This window comes from Grus americana, chromosome 1 (genome assembly GCF_028858705.1).
Source record: "Grus americana isolate bGruAme1 chromosome 1, bGruAme1.mat, whole genome shotgun sequence".
In the NCBI taxonomy this organism is placed as follows: Eukaryota; Metazoa; Chordata; class Aves; order Gruiformes; family Gruidae; genus Grus; species Grus americana.
In genome coordinates, this window is record NC_072852.1 from 127,641,688 (window position 1) to 127,661,479 (window position 19,792).

Genomic DNA, 19,792 nt, shown 5'->3' on the forward strand with positions numbered 1-19,792 from the left:
CTCTCATCGTTCCCCTGCTCCAGCATGGAGTCCCTCTCACGGGGTGCAGACCTTCAGGAGCAAACTGCTCCAGCGTGGGGTCCCCCACGGGGTCACAAGTCCTGCCAGCAAACCTGCCCTGGCGTGGGCTCCCCTCTGCACGGGTCCACCGGTCCGGCCAGGAACTTGCTCCAGCGTGGGCTTCCCACGGGCCGCAGCCTCCTTCAGGTGCCTCCACCTGCTCCGGCGTGGGGTCCTCCACAGGCTGCGGGTGGAATCTCTACACCCCCTCATCCTTCCTCCATGGGCTGCAGGGGGACAGCCTGCTTCACCATGGCCTTCACCATGGGCTGCAGGGGGATCTCTGCTCCGGCGCCTGGAGCACCTCCTCCCCCTCCTTCTGCACTGACCTTGGTGTCTGCAGAGTTTCTTACATCTTCTCACTCCTCTCTCCGGCTGCAAAAGCTCTCCCTCTCTAAGTGTTTTTCTTCTTCTTAAATATGTTATCACAGAGGTGGGTCCATCTTGGAGCCGGCTGGCATTGGCTCTATCAGACACAGGGGGAGCTTCTAGCAGCTTCTCACAGAAGCCACCCCTGTAGCCCCCCCCCGCTACCAAAACCTTGCCACGCAAACCCAACACAGCAATGTACAATATTGCATATTGTACATTAAACTATCCACAGGCACTTGAGTGTCAGGTAGATAAAGGGAGGTATATTGTTAATGTGGCACTTGTTTTAGAGTTTAAAACCGAACACTAAGCTAAAAGCACCATAATTATACTGTGATTCATTGTGGAAGAATTGTGTCTACTTTATTCAATTGAGGGTTTTTTTAGTCCTGCATTCTTGTTGAGTTTGTTTTGAAACACAAGCTCTTTTAGTGAAGTTTTGTTGATTTTTTTTTTTTAATATGTTACAAAATATTGTTAGGGGACTATCTTACGCAAAGATTATCTGTCTTTTGTTTTGTATAATTCACCTGCCATTTTTGCTAGTCTTTGTGAGAGAGCAATGATTTCAAAGTACTGAAACAAATTATCCTGAAATTTTTCTTAGTCAGTAGTAGTAGGTGGTTTTTCATCTGAATCGATTGCTTGTTGCTGTGTGAGTAATTTCTGACAAACCAGATTTAGCCAAGTAGTATCAACTGTTTATCTGAACCTGTTCTTACACACAAATGTAAGAGTATCACAATTTTTAAATTTTCATTCACCATAAAGTTCTTATGTTTTCTTAAATGGAAATTCTACAGCATTGTTAAATACCTATCTTTACTTGTATCTTTGGGTACTTTGAGTTGTACGGTGTAGATATCTTTCCACATGATGGAAAGTCTGCCATTGTTTTACCAACGGAGGGTAGGACAGATGTCTCTTTTCATTTATTTTTATAATAAAACTATTAAGTATGTGATTTAAATGAATAATCTTTGTATTTCTCCCATTTTAGCCCTTCATTCCTTTGAAGGAATTGGAGCAATTTGACTTCGATATACAAAAAATGCTTGAACCACTGGAGGTTGAAATTCAGCAGGGGGTGAATCTGAAAGAGGAGGACTTCAATAAAGATATGGTAATTTAGTTGAAATGAAAGTCTGAATGAAGTAGGCAGGAAGATGAAAAAAGTCGAGTGAAAATTAGAAACTTTCACATTTGTATTAGGATCTTTAGATATGACTTGGACAAAATTTTGCTTTGCTAATCTATTTTAAAAATCAGAAGTCCCAAGTTAGCGTTAACTAAAAATTTTAGTGATAAGTTAATTGTTTGTTTATAGGAAAAACATTTTTCAACCCTTGTGAAAACACAAAGCAAAACAGGAATATTACCCACAGGTTCTGTACTAGTACTGGGAATATTATCTACGGGTCTTATACTGTACCAGCAATATTACCGAACAGGGAAGGAATATTAAAATCTCTGTAGCAGTATAAAGACCGAGAAAACTCAGAGTGATGTATCTAAATGGGCAATATAGTAAAAGAAGACATTCACTGAAAACAAATGCTAGGCAATGATCATTGAAAGAAATGCCACTTGCCAATTTGTTCTTAACCAATCTGATCATACCATTTATTGTAAATAGGTTTTGTGGCTGTGTTAAGCTTTATTACTCATGTTTGCTCCGTGCAAGTAGTAAAACTATTTATGTATATTAGTGGGGAAAAAGAAAAAAGAAAGGAGTAAAATACTGCTGTGCTTTGCTACTGTTGCAATTGTGGTGTGTTTTCTCTAGAGTAATTTTCAGAGGGATGACATTTCTTGGCTGGGCAATAACAGGGATTCATCTTTAGGACCCTCTTTGTGAGTCCTCAGCAAGATCAAATATAATACATGCAATATAAAGAGTCAATATCTTTTCCTTTCAATGAATTCTTCAAAGATAACTTTTATATCAATACTGAAAGGAATCTTTACAGGCTTTTTTTGTTGTTTTTTAAACAGGAAAAGTAAAAATTTAAGGTAGTATATACTGTAGTGGTAAACTCGTAAGTGAATCAAATCTGATGGAGCAGTTTCCACTACTGGAGCATATTTTGTTCCCTTTCTTTACATAAAATGTTTGGTGATGTTCAAGGGATACTTCCCCAGAAGCTGGGGCATAGATTCAACTTCTATGTAAAAAGTACTTAGTGGTATCATTTTCCCTGCCAGAATAGCTGTTTTGCACGGTGGTGATACGTTAAACGGTCAGGAATTACATAGCCTTCTAGCCTACTGGCCATTTCAGTGACTACTGACAGTGATTTAGAATATTTTAGATTTTTTTTTTTAAGTAAAATATATTTTACCATTTTGCCCTTAATGTTTTCATCCTGTTGTCCTGGATGTTGCATAAAATCTAATATCAAACATCTGTAGGTTTTCAAGTGCTGTTTTACTTGTACCACTCAAGTGCCTACATGTATTGTAAAAAGCAAGTGAAAGTTATTCAGTATTCAGTGTAAAACTGCAAGTAGCTGTTAGATGATTACCTTAGCAGAGGAAGTGTGGTTTTATATGTCTGTATCTCCTCGTACTTACTTAAGTAACAATTAGATTAAAATGCCCATTATACTTGTTATTTTTTTAAATCAGAGTGAAGATGATGAGAGCACAGTGAAAGAATTGCTGCAAAGGGGCGACACGCTTCAAAAGAGAATCACAGATGAGAGAAAACGGGAGGAAATAAAGATAAAACAACAGCTGTTGCAGACTAAACATAATGCTCTCAAGGTATAGGAGCTACAGTTATAAGCACATGCTACTAAACCCATTTTTTTTTCTTCATATCAGGGCACTGTTCTGTTAAATGAATCTTCATTACTATTTAGAGATGAATCATTTAAAACCATTTGGCTATAAACATCTATTTTGTTATATACTTCTCTTGATGCCTTGCAAAAGACATTTTAAATCTCCAGCTTAACAAGTACTGTTTTGTCCTCAGTGTTACAACTGTGTGACTGCCAGTTGGACAACAATGATATATTTGATAATAATTCCTTTTTTAACACATTATGCATGTTTTATGTTTCTCCAACAGCAGTTAAGACCTTAGTTAGAATCAGTTCTCACAAACTTGTATTTTCAGTTGTATAACATACTGCTGGCAATAAGTTGTTTTATCCTTTAGTAAAAGATTTACGTGCTATGTTCTCTAGTGGGAAAAGGGGCTCCAGCATCTTTAGAATAGGGTAGGTGGTAGTACCAATAGACCTAGCAGCTAAGAGGCTGAAAATCAAAGTTAAATATCAAAATTCTGTGTTACCACACTCCTGGAGGTATACCCGTATGACTCTCTTCCTAGAAACGTCCACAGTGAGACCTATTTGGACAAGCTAATAGTTGTAATTGGGAGTGTCATCTTTCCAGGGAAAAATAAAAGTGAGGAAAGAAAAAAATCTTATAATTGTAAAGTCATCTTGGTTATCTACCTGGAGCCATAGGCTCTGGCTACTACAGAAGAATTTTTCATCTTATTGGCAAGCAGAATTTTTCTTTCTTTTGAAAATTTTGATTAAGTTGTTCTTAGTTTGGGAAACATGGCATGGTTACTTTTTATTATTACTTATTTTTAAGCAGCGTCTTTCCTTTCCTGTGGATTTCATTCTTATTTTTACAGTTTCATAGATTTGTTTGAATTCAGTAAAAGAATAGCTGGAATATACCATTGTTTCGTCCACATTTAAAAGAAACTTGAAATTTATTAGGTGTGTCTTTGAGTATTCCAAGTTATATGGAAGTAATTCATAATTTTTGTGGAGGAGAAACAAGAAAAGTGTTTCTACAACTATGCTATTGACATGATCCTTACTGGATGTTTTTATGGAATAGAGTGATTGATTTTACTTTGGGCTAAGGCATTCAACCTTATAAAAATTCAAGAGCTGTTGAGGCAAATTCACCTGAGTATGTTTATATAAAATGTACTAGTAATTTTTATAATTTACTTCTTAATAAGAAGTTCTAGTGATGAAAATATTTTTGTGAATTCTGTATGAACAAAGTTAAGCAGTTAAAGCAAATGCAAATGGAGTATATTTAATAATAAGTATATGACATAACATTTTTTTACCTTCCTGTTAAAGAGAAGTTTTAATACTTTTATAAAGCTGAGTCATAAACACAAGACATTTGTTACAGACATGGTATTTAATTTAGAAAAAGGAAACCTGTCTTTGCATACATTTCCGCAGTGAAATTTTTTTTTGAATAGCTACAGAGTTTGCATACAGGCTAGAATTTCACAGGAGACCACAACACACAGGAAGCCCACTTATGGCTAGATACTAAGTGGGCTGTGTTTCCATCTGTCCAGTAAGTATTCTCAGAAGAAGTGTTTTATATAAAATATTGACATTTAGGTAAGAATCTTAACTTCTCTGAATATTGGTGACTGTCAATGGTTTATTCAACACATGAACAACCCTGAATTAGATAACCTCCTTTAAAAGAAAAAATAATCTGTTAAACTGATGAAAATATGTTGTGTTCAGTTACTTATATGCTGTTAAACTGAAGAAAAGATGCTGTGTTGAGATACTTATATACTTGATTTAAATATCAACATTTAATTAAAAAAAATAGTGGCCTTGCGCACTTTTTTCCCGACAGTGTGCACACATGCCAATTCATATTTTATAAGCCTTTAATTCATATTCTAATAATGTCTGCACTGTGAACAGGACTTGAGATCTCAAAGAAGAAAAAAGGCTTTAGAGATTTCTCATCAATGGTATCAGTACAAGAGGCAGGCTGATGACCTAATGACATGGCTGGATGACATTGAGAAAAAGTTAGCCAGTCTACCAGACCACAAAGATGAGCAGAAGCTGAAGGTAATGTTGTTTTGGGATGGCAATGGTAGATCTTTTTGAGTGATACTTTATCAATCTAACAGACAGCAAATGCAACAAATATTCCAATAGATATAGAAAATTATCAGTTCGGTTCTTTATTTCTATTTAGTGTAAAACAAACCCTAATTATCTGTGTTCAAACTGACATTTCTTTGTTGTACTATACCTCGTATTTGTTTGTTATAGAGAATGTTATATAAATAATTTGAAACACACTAAATAAAATTTTTTGTCAATAATATGGAAAATGTGCAATGTATTAAGAAGCATCAAATGTTTTCTAGTAAAAATTGTAATTGATTTTATGTATCTTTGTTCCAGATGAACAAATGACTTACCGATATATGGATGACTTCTATCTCATGTTAGCACATCCATTTTCATCAGAACATATTCATATGTCACTGTCAAACTCTATAGATTTGTTTACATAATGTCAAAGGTTTTCCTAGTTTGTTTTGCATCGTCTTTCTTTGCTTCATTCTCTGTTGAGTTTCCCACAGAGTAAAATAGGAGTTAAGTAACATAGTAAAGAGTCAAATAATATATTTGTAAGCTGTCTGAACACTATTTGTCCTGAATATGCTGACCCTTATTGAGAAAACAATTTCTCCAATTGCCCATCACAGTGTACTAGCACGAATCTGGAAGTGGAAACTGTTGGCCTTTGCTAACTAGTTTTCAGTGTGTACTAGCTGTTAGTATCTTTACAGCCAATCTCCAAGGAGATTCTTCAATTTCAGTTATTATTGTTTTGTTTAAATGTAAAATAAGACATGAAATAGCTGTAAATTTTAATTGTAATAATAAAATGGAAATGGCATTTCTGACAGAAATATTTTGCTAATTTTCAGTTGATTGATCTAGTTAGCTAACTGTCCTGGGCCCTGTATTGGTTTTGCTCACTAGGAGATTGATGGAGAATTGGAGAAGAAGAAGGAAGATCTGAATGCGGTGCACAGGCAGGCTGAATGCTTGTCTAAGGATGGGGCTGCAAAAGCAGTGGAGCCAACCCTGATACAGCTCAGCAAGCGCTGGCAAGAATTTGAGAGCAAATTTGCTCAGTTTCGAAGACTCAACTATGCACAAATTGTGAGTTGTTACTGGCAAACTCATATGTTTGCAACTGCTACTACTAACAGCATCCTACTAACAATGAGAGCTTCAGGGTCAGTGCCAACTCTTCAGAGATTAATAAGAAAAACCCTATTGTCTGCAAGTGGGGGAATCTTTATATTCTAATACAGTGGGTCTCTGCTTTGGTCTTAAAATTGCCCTTAAGTTAAATCAGCCAATTACCAAAAACTCAGCAATGAAAAATTCATGTTTATTTGTGTTGCCTCATTATTTTTCCATAACACTCTCCAGTTTAAAAACATCAGTTTGCCATGCATCTTTGTTCACTGAACGTGAAAAACAGAAATTGTCTTTTTCAAACTACCCATCCCACGCCAATTTTAATTGGTTTTTTTATTTGTCCATTACATGTTATACTCACTTTAGGAAGAGATTAAAAAAATTCTTATGATACTATACATACATGGCCTCTTCTTCAAAGGCTTGAATTCTCAGAGGAGTTTTTGCAAGAAATTGTACTTTTAAATTTGACAGGATGAAAACTTAATTTTATGAACCAACTTCATGTCTTCTTACTTTGAATTGTTTAGTTCTATATAAAATACAATTATTCTTACTGGTTTATACATGCTGCAATAACTGGATAAATAAAAGGGAAATAAACTCTCACTATTCCAGGTTTATGATCAAAACATGTATTGGGTGTTACCCATTTAGAGGGTTACCAGAGATTGCTTTTGCACTTACATGGCAGTTTTTCCTTGCCATTCCTACTGCTCTGCTCATTGTCTTCTGGGCTTTTGATTTTATATGAAGAAAGATAAGATTTGCTCTCAAGGAAGTTGTTGCATTGTGTGCTCGTCTATAACTTTAAAACTGCTAGTGGTAAAGGGGTGTTTCAACAAAATATAATTTTATTTATTTATTTATTTATTTTTAAAAGCACGTAGATTGCAGAGGGGACATACCGACAGCATAATGAAAATTTAAGTACACGAAGTGTTATAATTGATATACGGTCAACTATGTTTTAAAAAAGAAAAAAAAGTTCCAAAAATCATCAATAATGTATAATCTTTTGGTCAATACAGTCCTCTATTTAATGTACTGAGTGTATTGTGTATCTTTAACTTTTCTACTATTAAGTTACATAATGTATATATAAAAATAATAATTGGGATAGCTATACAGTTAATGGAAGCAATCACAGAAACATTAACTTTGGTTTGTATGTTATTAAATCTTGTTGCATCTGATTACTCTTTTCAGATTACTATGGTTTATATTAAACTTGATGGATGTAATCAGTTGCTAAATCATTTATATTGGCATGGAGCTAGAGCAGGCTTCACTTTGTCTTGTAAATGAGTCTCTTTTTTATAATGAATATATTTGTTTCTTTGATAAGCAAGTCAGAAATAAGAATGTGCATGCAATTTATATAAAAACATTCAGCTGTCAATGTGTTTATAAAGTCACCCACCATCTACCATGACAGAGGATTAATATATCCATTATAAACTTTTACTAAAAAATCAATAAAACGATATATTAGCATATTTTTCTTTAAAATATGCAAGGTAGATACATCAGCACGTGTGCTTTTGAATTGGTCAAAGGAATACAGTCATTGACTTTTTAAAGCCATGTAACCATTACATGTATTTTTATTGTTAAAATATATTATTTATATAATATATTTCTATCCTTGTAATGGTTAAAATTTTAAATATTCTCAGATATTTTGTACAAGAAGGCTACTTGTTAGTATTTATCTGGGGAATGAGGTTATTATTCAATGAATTTTACATAGGTACAGGATAATTACTATATCCTTCTAAGTTCTCATGAAAAATATGTTGCTCTGTTGATAATGATCAAGGTGACATTCATATGAAATATTTTCAAAGTTTTACAGAAGCTACTGAAACAGGTAAGGGGCAGTATATTTTCACGGCTCAAATCAGAGTGAGAAGTACAACTGCCTTGTAACTGTTCTGGCTTTGCTGAATCAAAGTGAAACAAAGTGAATTTCTCTTGAGTCCTTTTTTTTTCTTTTTTAATACAGCCTAAGTACCTACCTCACAGGGATGTTGTGAGGATTAATTAATTGTTAGCGCAAGACGTTAAAATACAAAAGAAAAATGAAAATTCAAACTCTTCACTTGAACACATGCATATACCAGCGAAAATAACTTTCACAGAGATTTTCTCTTAACTATCAACTGAATAAAACTATATAATAAAAACACAAAAAAGATATTTATTTTTAAAGCAAAAGAAATAGAAAACTGCTGCATTTTTTATTTATAACTGATGACGTATTCAATAACAGACTTATTTAACAATTGAAAGTTGTTGTCATAAATCAATGAGGATTTAGTTGTATTGTATATCTTCCAATTCGTTATGATATGTTGAATAAACATAGCAAGACTGCATTGAAGACGACCTTTAATTATGTGGCTTAATGACAGATTTGCATTTCTTACCTTTGTTGGAGCTTATATTTTTCTGCTATCAAGCATGAAATTAGATTGATCATGCTCCCCTGGATTTTACTTTTCCCCAAGATTTGTTGGGAAGACCTGTCAGAAGGATGTAGGAACTATAACCATATAAGAATTGATACTCTCTAGCATCGTAGATTCTCCTAAAATTCTGTGTCTCACAAATATGTAGCAGTAAATATTCAACAACTAATTGACAAATATATATGGCTAAATATATATGAATAGGAATTTTCTGTCACCACTTTTGATAATTAGGTACGACGTAGTTATATTACCTCAAGCACTGCATGTTGTGTTTAATGCCAAAAAATTGTCAGAGTAATGTGTGATATTCTATAGGGAAAAAGGGGGGGGGGGGGGGGGGCGTTATTGCAATAACAGATTAAACACAGTACACCAATACATAAATACAACTGCACAAAACCTAAAATGACACTGAGTGGGAAAAAGGTTTTGGAGTTCATGTTGTCTTACAAGTTCTTGTCCCACCTGGTGTCTTTATTCATATGTGGCAAAATAAACAGTGGGCAGAAAATTCAGTTTTCAGTCAGGCAGATTTCCAGTTCCTGTGTTGAGAAAAGTTCAGTGTTCTACTTAATTTCTGCTAAAAACTTCTGTTTGAAATCAGCCAGTAGTAACTTCAGTTGAGAAATCTGAATAACTTATTAAAGAGTGGAATATTTAACCATCATGTTTTAAAATTACGATTAACCACTAAATCCCACTGAAATTCATGGAAGCTTAAGATACTCTTCAAAAAACAAGCTATTAATGTTTAATCCTAGAGCAGTATGCAATTTTTGCATATTAAAATTACATGTTTGGTTTTTAAAAAAATCATTTCAGTAAAAATTATAATATTAGCGAGGTCAAGGGACGTCTATTTATAGATTATCTCTGCAGAATCTAAAATCATGAAGCCTTGGCAGTCACATGGTACTTTCAGAAAAGTTATCAATCCCTCATGCTACAGTCTAAACCGAAATCTTCCAGTTGTTATTTTTTCTGCAACATTTTATGCCACTATTCCAGGGTGATGAAAATAGTTATCTGTTACAGAGAAAAAGCTAGATTCAGATCGTTTAGTTTAATTCAAATTGGGATCAAAATCATTTGATATATTGATTACATTTAATTCAATTAGCTTTAGTTAATGCCTGTTTTCTAGATGAACACAGGTGCAGAGCCTACGCTATAAATTCTTCTTTCATATGTTGTATCACCATATTTTATCAAGTTATCCAACATTCATTCTGCTGTCACATATGGTGGTTTTTCTCTTTCCCTGTCTCAACTGAACTATGCATGCTGTAAATAGTAAGCCAGAGTATTTTTAGGACAAAAGGAATATTGTTCTTCAACCTATTAACAGCTGTCAAAATTATGTACCTATTGATGTATATACAAGCAAAAATATTGGCTTACCTAAGTAATTTCACTGGTGATACCCACAAACATTCTATTGAAATTTATGGTCATTTTACTACTGAAATATTTGGGCCTGGATTTTGGCCATGCTGGGGAAAAATAATAAAAATGATCAAATGATAAACATCAGGAGAGACTGTCTTTTTCATACCAATTAGACTATGTGTTGAACAGGAATGAATAAGGAAAATAGCTATGCAAAACCTATTTATTTCTATAAGGTAAGTGATTTAGTCTGAGTAGTTCAATAGTTCCCTACAACATGGATAAAACACCAGTACGCTTAGTACTTACAGTGAACTAAATATGAGAAGCTTCATTTTTCCAAATAAAAGACATTATTCTGTTTAAGATTCTGCAAAGCATTCAGAAATTCAAAATACCCGTCTCCTAAGAGGATGATCACTTCAGGTGAGAGAGTATGTGATCAACTTCTGGAACCAGAGTAAGGACTGATCAAGTTCATATCTGAAATTCAAGAGTTTGTTTAAGTTCAGTCTTTTAAGGGCATCTTGCAGTTTGCAGTTAATGTTTCCATGAAGAGCTCTGTTTAATGACATTTAAACTTTTTTTTTTTTTTAACTGTTAAAGTATGTTTTTATATAAAGATATTTTCTAAAATATAAATCAAGCATTAATGGAAATAAATCTGTTACAGATAAACACAGGACTTGGTGTCCTAATTACCTGTCTGCATCTAAGTAACAGATACCGCAGTGGTAACGTGCTGCCGTTGGTTTCGATTGTTGTTTTCTGCAGTTTTCACAACCAGCAGCATTGGAATGAAGTGGTTTTCTTCTCATCCTTGCTTAAATATTTCTTGGGGTAAACAAACAAGTAATGGTTGCCAAGAAGAAGGGGCAAGTTAATTCTTCGTTATTCCTACAATGAGTGGGAGAGAGGATGAATAAAAGAGAGAAAAGGCATTAGAAAAGCAAAATAGGAAAATACCTACTAGACGAAAGGAAAGAACTATATAGTGATGGATTAGTATCTGTTTCACCTATGGGCTTTGGGTCTCTTAAGGACAGGCCAGAGGTGATCCTGTGACATCATTTAACTTTTCTGACATTTACGGTGGCAGCTTTTTAAACAAATAGCTTTGCTCAGCACAGCTATAGACTGGGATTTTTGACTGTGGTCTGCAAAAGGGGTGAGGATAAATGAGAATCTTTGGGAAGAGAATCACAGCTGAATCTTAACATCCGTTTTCTAGTATTCATCAACCTGGAAATTTCTATTAGAGAATTTACTCCAAATAATTTAATTGTATTTCAAATACTTTAGTTTTATGTCTAATCTAAGATAAAAAAGCTATGGGAAGTACACTGAAGGTGGATATTGTCTTTGATATAGCTGAAGAAGAGCTAGTTTAAGGGATGCATTTTAGAGTGCATTTTACCTTTTCTGTGCCTAAAAAGAATGCATACAGTGTTGTGGTAATTTAAGTAAAGACCATCTATAGCCTTCTTTTATAAAAGTGGACCAATTTACTACAGTAAAGTGTATTTGTCTTCTCTCATATTTACTTATCAATTCTGCCCAGTATTCACTATCATCCCTGCAAATCTATAGTATTTTAACAGAACAAAGTAAAAAAAATCCTGTGTTGCAGATGACAGAACTTTACAGAAAAGGTTTTTCTCTGCCATTTTTCATTATCTGTTATAAACTTTAGTGATCTGAATTACATTCTCTAGTTTAAAAGTGAAACTTGACACCTTTACCTTGTAACATAGGAATGAAAACTCTTTCTGCAACTTGGACCGCGGCTGGTTTAGGATGCTGTCTTTAAATTATATGAAGTGGTTATACAAACGTAGTCTTAGCCACGCTACAGGCTTTTCTTACTGTTCTCTGTACGGTTGAGATGGAAACAAGACCAACAGCCTTTGTTTAAAGAATCATGTTAACATAGCATCCAGTTGTCTATCCTTTCAATTTTCTTTGGACAAAACTGAGCATTGCACTACTGTAGTATTTTCTTCCTTATAATTACCTAGCTATTTAGGAAACAAGGCTGCTAATTACCATCTTATTTTATCTGATCTAGTATATCATAATTTGTTAACATAAAAAAATTACATGGTGAGGAATTTGCTGTCAAAACTACTTGGCTATAATATTGAGTTAAGTAATAAGGGAAAAGACCTGCTGCAGAGTGATCTAGCCCTAAGTGACTACCTTTTGCAAAGATGATCATCTCCTGTCTGCAATTCAGGACCTCAGCATCACCCATGGGTTTGAGGGGGGTTTGGGTTTGTTTTCAGTTTTGTGGTTTGTGGGTTTTTTTGGTTTGGGTTTTTTTTTCATGGATGCATCTGAGTATACTCATAAAGGTGTAGAAGGAAATAAATTTGTATATGTACAGTGTGAGTGCCAAATATCTATATGTGTATATTTAATTAGTTTTGAAAACTGCTGAATTGACAGCAATTTCATTCACATTATTTAAAAAAAATATCTGTGTCTTGGAGTAACAAAATCAGCCTAAGTGACAAACTCTGTTATTATTCTGTATGATTGCATCTCTATAAATGTAGATTAAGATTATTTTAAAAAATAAAAATGGAAAATAATTAGGTAATGCCTTTTAATATTTTTGGAAGGTGTCAATGTTTAAGGTTTAGGACCTTATTCTTTGACGCTGTTAGCATTCAACAGTGATGTGGTACTTAATGGTATTTTTAGACTATTTTCTAAATTATCTCAACAAACAGCTAACAGATGTAGTTTGCATAAATATCTGGAAAGTTAGCATCACAAATCAACAGTCAATTTCAAAATGGGTTAGTCAATTTAGACATCAATAGACTGTATTCTAACCTCTCTGTGCTTAATTTAACATTAATTGGTTCTTTGGTGATCAGTCAGTAGAGTTGAACTTATTATTATTCAAGACAGCCCTAAAGCTTCATTTATAAATGCTGTTTAAGATCAGGGCACTTCTGTAGTCTTAATAAATCAGCTATTAAATAAGTTGGCATTGACCAAAGTCAAAGGCTGCCTTCCAGCATATCATGTAGAAGCTTTTTCTGCCCCTATATACACAGTTTCTCCTCTGTAGGTTACCACTGTCTGAGAAACACAATTGTGAAATTCTGAGTAAATCATTTGAAATTCCTTCCATTCTTTTGGACATTTTCTGCTGTGCAGGCACATTTGAGTACATTATGCTGTTTTAACAGAATCAATGTGACAATTGGACATCACAATTACAAGGATATAGGGCTGTGTAGAAGAGTTTAATCTTCTAAACTGTCAACTAGATACTTCGTTAAGAATGACATTTCCTTTATAATGTCTTTATATAATTTTTACACTGTGAAAAATATTACAAGATGAATACAAGAAATGATTAACTCTATGGATTTATGTATTCTATGGTTAGCATATAAAAAGCTTTCAATTACATTTTGTCTACTGGAAGGTAGCACATATAAATCAATTACAACGGTGTTTTCCAGGTAAACCCTTATAAAATTCTGAATAAAATTTTAAAATATCTGTTGAAAACCAGCCTAGGATGTAGATTTTGCAATGTGCTCTGATTTTTTTCATTCCAAAATTTAACATGAATACCTAAGCCTTTGCTTATTTACTGATTTCTAATACTGAGAATGGCTATCTCTTTTGACTCACTGGTAGTTAAAGGCTGCACATGGCCTGAGCAGTGTTTATTAAATGGTTATGAAGCATAGTCTTTTTTTTTTTTAATAATTCCTTGTATACTGTTACAAATATCTGTTTAAAGTCACATGACGGAGACATACAGATTTCCTTTTAATTGTCAATTTTGAACTACTGCAATTATTAAGATTGAGATATGCGATCTTTATGAGAATTAACATATATGCATAATTTATTTAAAACAAGAGACACTTTCTAAATCATAGTAGTTCCAATATACAACCAATATAATGACGAATTACTCTGAATTTAATGTTTAAAATTAATAGTTACAGCTTTTGTCTGTATCTTTTTTTTTTAAAAACATCTAAATGTTAAAGTAATGCACTCAAAGAAAAAAAAAGAAAGAAAAATTGGGGGTGGAATAAGTAGTCATCCAAGTCTTTGAGCCAAGTAACTACAGGTATCTATCCAATCCACCATACAGAGCTCATCAGAGTGTAGCATGACTATCTGAGTTTTTGGGAGATGTCTCATAATTCAAGCCTAAAAGTACAGGGAGGGAACAGACATTTTCTTATGGAGAAAACCTTTGCATTTCAATCAAGTTATGAAGGTCAAAAATAAGACAGTGGAAGTAAGTTTACACTGGTTAATGTCTGTTGATTGAAGGTTTTCAAAATCAAAGGCTGCATTTTTCTGTTGTTATTCTTAGCATTAAATGTTTTCTAATTAATGCTATTATTAATAATAGTTTCATTGTAACTGCCTTTATTTCATTTTATGTATAGATAAAATAAATACATTCATTTTATCATAGAATAAAAACTGTTACTGCAGCATTTCTTAACCAGTAAGGTATGCCTTAGCAGTGAAGTATTGTGAAGGCATAAATCACTCTCTGTCCGAGAACGGTGCTGAAAATAATCATGTATTTTTAAACTTTCAAGTTTTATACAAGTCACTGATGAAGTCAGATAGAAGAATTAAAATACACCTTTAAGTGTTGCAACACAGAGTTTTTTGTGGACTGCAATCATACATAAGTAGAAAAATTACATACATGAGAAAATACTTACATTCTTACTTTAAAATATTACTTTTTTAAAAAATATAATATTTTAAATAGATTTTAATGCTGCTAAGTGCCTTCTAAGGCCTTGCCTTTGTGGAATTATGTAAAACTTTTATAAATTTTTAATCCTGTAATGAGGATTTAGATATCTCTATACTTGAAAGAGATGCTTTTTTCGTGCTGATAGATAACTTGTTTGTGACTGACTAAGGCCATCCAATCCCATAATGAAATTTCCATGTTGTTGGTAGAATTTTGATCTACTTTCTACGTATATGCACGATTACAGGTAAGATGTGCCAGAAATACTGAAGACACAGAATTTATGTTTCTGAATATTAGCTGACATCATCACTCACAGTTGGCATAGGAAGGGGTGACTAAAAGCTTCTTTATGCATAAATATGTACCTGAAAGCAGTTTTATTGATCTCTGACAGGATTGGATCATACTTTTGTATTTTTAAATCTTTATTTGATACATTGATGCTAGCCATGGGCTAGCAAATATTATGTAGCTTACGGTTTGCTCTAGAAAGCAATAAACTATTCCTAAGTTCATTGAACCCTTTGAGGCATGACTGCCTTTGTCCAGGTGTTTGTTATCTGCTTTTTTGTTGGGTTTTTTTTTGAGTTTGGGGTTTTTTTCATGTGTAGCACATCTATGGTTATTCCTCAGAGAAGACTGACTTTTTATGCTCTCATATAGCTCACAGCTGCTTGTAAAGAATACTTTTTCAAGCACTAGTTCACTTCAGAAGGAGGCACGTGTTTGTTTTGTTGGTTTTTTTTTTCCTGAACTTCTCATCAGGATGCTGCTAGGAGCAGTGTCATGGTACAGTAGTGCTGATAGGTGTGTTTTGCCACTTTACTCCTCCCATGTATTCTGTTTGTGTCAAGCTATTAACTCAAAAGCACAGCGCACTAAGGTCGCTATGAGTTTGGAGGCTTACAGTGAGAAGGGACCAGAAATGGAACAGTTGTCGAGGCCTAACACAAAAAGGTTGGAGGCTTTGTGGGTATAAATTGCTGAAAAGCAAAAGTGATGTTGGGATTCTTCCCTCTGCAGAAAGAGGGAAGGAAATGGAGATGGGTGAAATGTACTTTAACACTGAGTTTTCCAGTGCTAAAAGGAAATTAACAGCATTCTCCAAGGCTAGTTAGCTCTGATGCCACCAGGTAATACTGTCCTAGATGCAGACAATAATCATCACAGATACTTCTTTGGGGGTTGATGTTTGATTTTGTGGGCAAAACCTGCATTATTCCTGTAGTTCTTTTTTCTTGGGTTTTTTTTTGTTTGGTTGATTTAGTTTGGTTGGTTTTTTGTTTATTGGCCTTCTCTGTAAGGGCCAGTTCATGGATGTATTTCTTGTCTTTGTGTTGCACCTGGTAGGATGTGGTAGCTATCAATAAAATTGGTGTCACATTTATGGAAAGATCCTATCCCTTAATTAAAAATATGTAATGATGGGGAAGAAAATTCAATTTACCATTCTAGTGATGATAATGCTTGGTGAAAAGCAATGCATGAAATGTTAAGCTTTACCCAAAAGTTGTTTCTTCCGAGACTAGAAATAATCTGCACATCACTATATCATTGACAATCAAGTAAAAATACAAAATAAATTAATATCAATAAAAATGTATTTTGCAGAAATAGCAGTATAGGAAATGGACATTTACACCAGCATTTCCCCATCATTCTTAATAGTTTATTTGTATTATGTATTATTTTTAAGTGTTATTTGGCTTTGAGTATTTTCAAGTAACTATCTAATGTAATCTGCCACTTTGTCAGATTCAACTTATTCAAAAACATTCTTAAACGATTACCTAAAACTTTAATTTCCATTTTCTTATTTATTTTTAATAATTATAAAATGTTAACCTACCTTGCTTCTGAGGAACAGTTTTGACATAGCAATGACATATATCTTTAAAGAATGAATATTATTTTTAATAGTAGTGGTTCCCAGCCGCTACAATCGCCTTTTTTAAAAAAAGTTTTTTCTCATTATAGTGTTAGTATATGATTCGGTTTCAGCTACGTATTTCTAGTAAAGATACTTCTCAAGAATATAGGGAAGGACTCAGCCCATTGTATCTTCTACAGTAACACAATTCCAGCAAACACAGAGACAAGCCAAAAATTTTTCATTTCCTTTGCTGATTAAAATTTTCTGTTCTGGATATGCCTACCCTCCATTCCTTAGTGCAAGATGCCAACTTCTGCCTTGGGTTCTGTTATGCTATTGTCAATGAGGGAAGGATAGAAGGAAAGGAAGACCTGTGACCTGTTGAAAAGCCACTAAAGCCATAGAAATGTAATCCTTGATTTCCAGACTTGTATCAAATTTCCAACTCTTTTATTTAAATAGTATTCAGAAACTAATTAATTTTGATTGCTACTTTTTTTTTTTTTTTTTACAATAAGGTATTAAATAATGTTAATATGAAGGCAGGTTCTGGTAGGCCTCTACTTTCAAATATCGATCCATTTATTTATTTATCTGGTGGCTGTACTTCACAGTTTAACTAACAATACAGACATTAATGGTTTGCTTGTACTAGAAATCTCCTGAGTTACGTTTCCTGTAGAACTGCACACAAGTAATCATCCAGCTTTGAGAAATATGAATGTAAAGTTTTCCATAAAGGGCAGTATGAATATATGATTGCATACATCTCATTAACACTGATGGGAGTTAAATATTACACATATTTTGAGGGACTACTAAACCATACATGTCATACAATGCTCAGTCCTGTCTGCAGATTTTAATTAATTTTGCCCTGAAGAGTCTTTTTATGTGAGTTCTTTGTAGCAGTGACTGAAACGCAGTTTTGCCACTACTATAAATAATTAAGCATGACATCCTTGAAGTGATCACACATCATATTTCCCCTTGACTTTTTTTGGTTTCAGGAATTATTTAGAGCAAGAAGGAACAGATTTTATTTTATGTATACACGTATGCATATATGTGTGTACATGCATGTGTACATGTGTACATAGTTATTAGCCTAAATTTGGGTTGGAAAAAAAAAGAAGGTTAAACTAATACAACTATAGAAACTGATTATATTTTGGATGTCACTTTATGTATTCATGTGACCTCATTTTGATTGAATAACCTTGCACACCTAGCGTATTTTCTTCATTACTCTGAATATAAATATTCTGTCTTCTCAATCAAAAAGAAAAATAAAATTAGAATTAAAATGTTCCTCATGTGTGTCTAAGGTTCTTTGCTACATGTAGAAGTGTCACCAGTGTAGTCTTGAGGAATGAAAATATATTGCTGCACGCCTCAGAATCTCCCATTTTCTAACCGGCTGGGACAGCTTTTTCTTTAGTTTTACTGGGGTAAATTGTTATTTTTGCAGAGCATGTGATTCATGAAACATAGAGGTCAAACACATGGTTTTTTTAAAGCAATTTATTTTAAATAATAAGAATCATAGCAGTGATATATTAAGTAAAGACATTTCAGTGTTAGCAGATGTACTGAGAAAGTCATTTAGCAAAGCAAATAAATTTGCATAAGAAGTCCAGCAGAACACAAGTCTACAGATAATGTTATGGTCTTTATATGTGATATGCATACAACTTCTAGAGTGTCTATATGCATATTTTAAGACTCTAAAGAAAAATTGAAGAACCAGATGACTCAGCCCGGCAACTGAGGTGAGAAACATGTCATGAAAGGATGGACAGGGCAAATAGATAAGTTAAAATGAGACACCTTGCTGAGGTAGTATGTGCAAGATAGTGTTTATATTTTTCTTTTACTTACTGTGTAGCTAAATAATGATTTTTTTTTTTTCTTCAGGACCATTGATCCATTGTCTTTCACATATATGCCTCCAAAATCCGTGATTATCTCAATTAGGACTGAAGCATCTAAATAATATGATTTTTGAAATACAGTTTACCAGCAATTGCTTGTAAAAGTTCTTTGAGGTCCTCAACAAGTAAAGTTTATATTTTTGAGAAGTCAGACATCAAACACAACGGTCCCACACTAGGAATCTTATGTGATGTAACAAAACAAATATATAATAACATTCTTACAAAATCACAAACAATTTATATCTTTTAAATTTTGCCTTTTCTAATGGACATGCAGGTGATCATGTATTTGGAGGTTAGTTAAAAGAAGCAATCACTGTTGTCCTTGCTCCAACGCATACTTTTGATAATACTTTTTATCTATGATCCATAAACATATCAAATCAGAAATGTAGAGAATTTATATAAAGTCACTAATTTGTCACCTTATATGTCAGTATTTTTCCAAATGCCAGAAATCAACTATCTATTTTCTTGGAAACAAAGCATTCTGGATTTTCTTTACATTTGGTGTATGCATGTGCTTTCAGAATAGGGTGTCTATTTCATATTTGTCCAGATAAAAACAAACAAAAATCTCAATTTCTTGGAGAGGTGTGTTGCTGGGACTTCTTTTGGAAATATGAATACATTAAAGCTCTTTCAAATCACGAAATTCCAAATTGTACTTTCTAGTTTAAAGAGAAAGGTTTTAGTATAATGTTGAAAGTGCTGAGTTCACCTAGTTGTTTAGTGTTGCATGTTATTTAAGAAATTGTGTCTATTACAAAATTCATTATTTTACCTGACACCTTGAAATTATTTAGTATTTTAGGCCTGGCATGCATGGAATTTCTGAAGTGAAGGACAGATTCTTAAAGAGGTGTGATGACTTAAAATGAAAGGGCTAA

At 33.6% G+C, this 19,792-nt stretch overlaps 1 protein-coding gene across 7 annotated transcripts in view; it reads left to right on the forward strand.

Annotated features, from left to right (window-relative positions):
* The window catches only part of DMD (dystrophin), a 1,313,294-nt gene that overhangs the window by 634,102 nt on the left and 659,400 nt on the right, over positions 1–19,792 (forward strand). For all 7 annotated transcript variants that reach the window (XM_054840966.1, XM_054843533.1, XM_054803063.1 and 4 more), the window contains 4 exons: positions 1,433–1,555; positions 3,061–3,198; positions 5,151–5,303; positions 6,234–6,416. In XM_054840966.1, the coding sequence (XP_054696941.1) occupies positions 1,433–1,555; positions 3,061–3,198; positions 5,151–5,303; positions 6,234–6,416 (597 nt within the window). The remainder of the gene's footprint in view (positions 1–1,432; positions 1,556–3,060; positions 3,199–5,150; positions 5,304–6,233; positions 6,417–19,792) is intronic.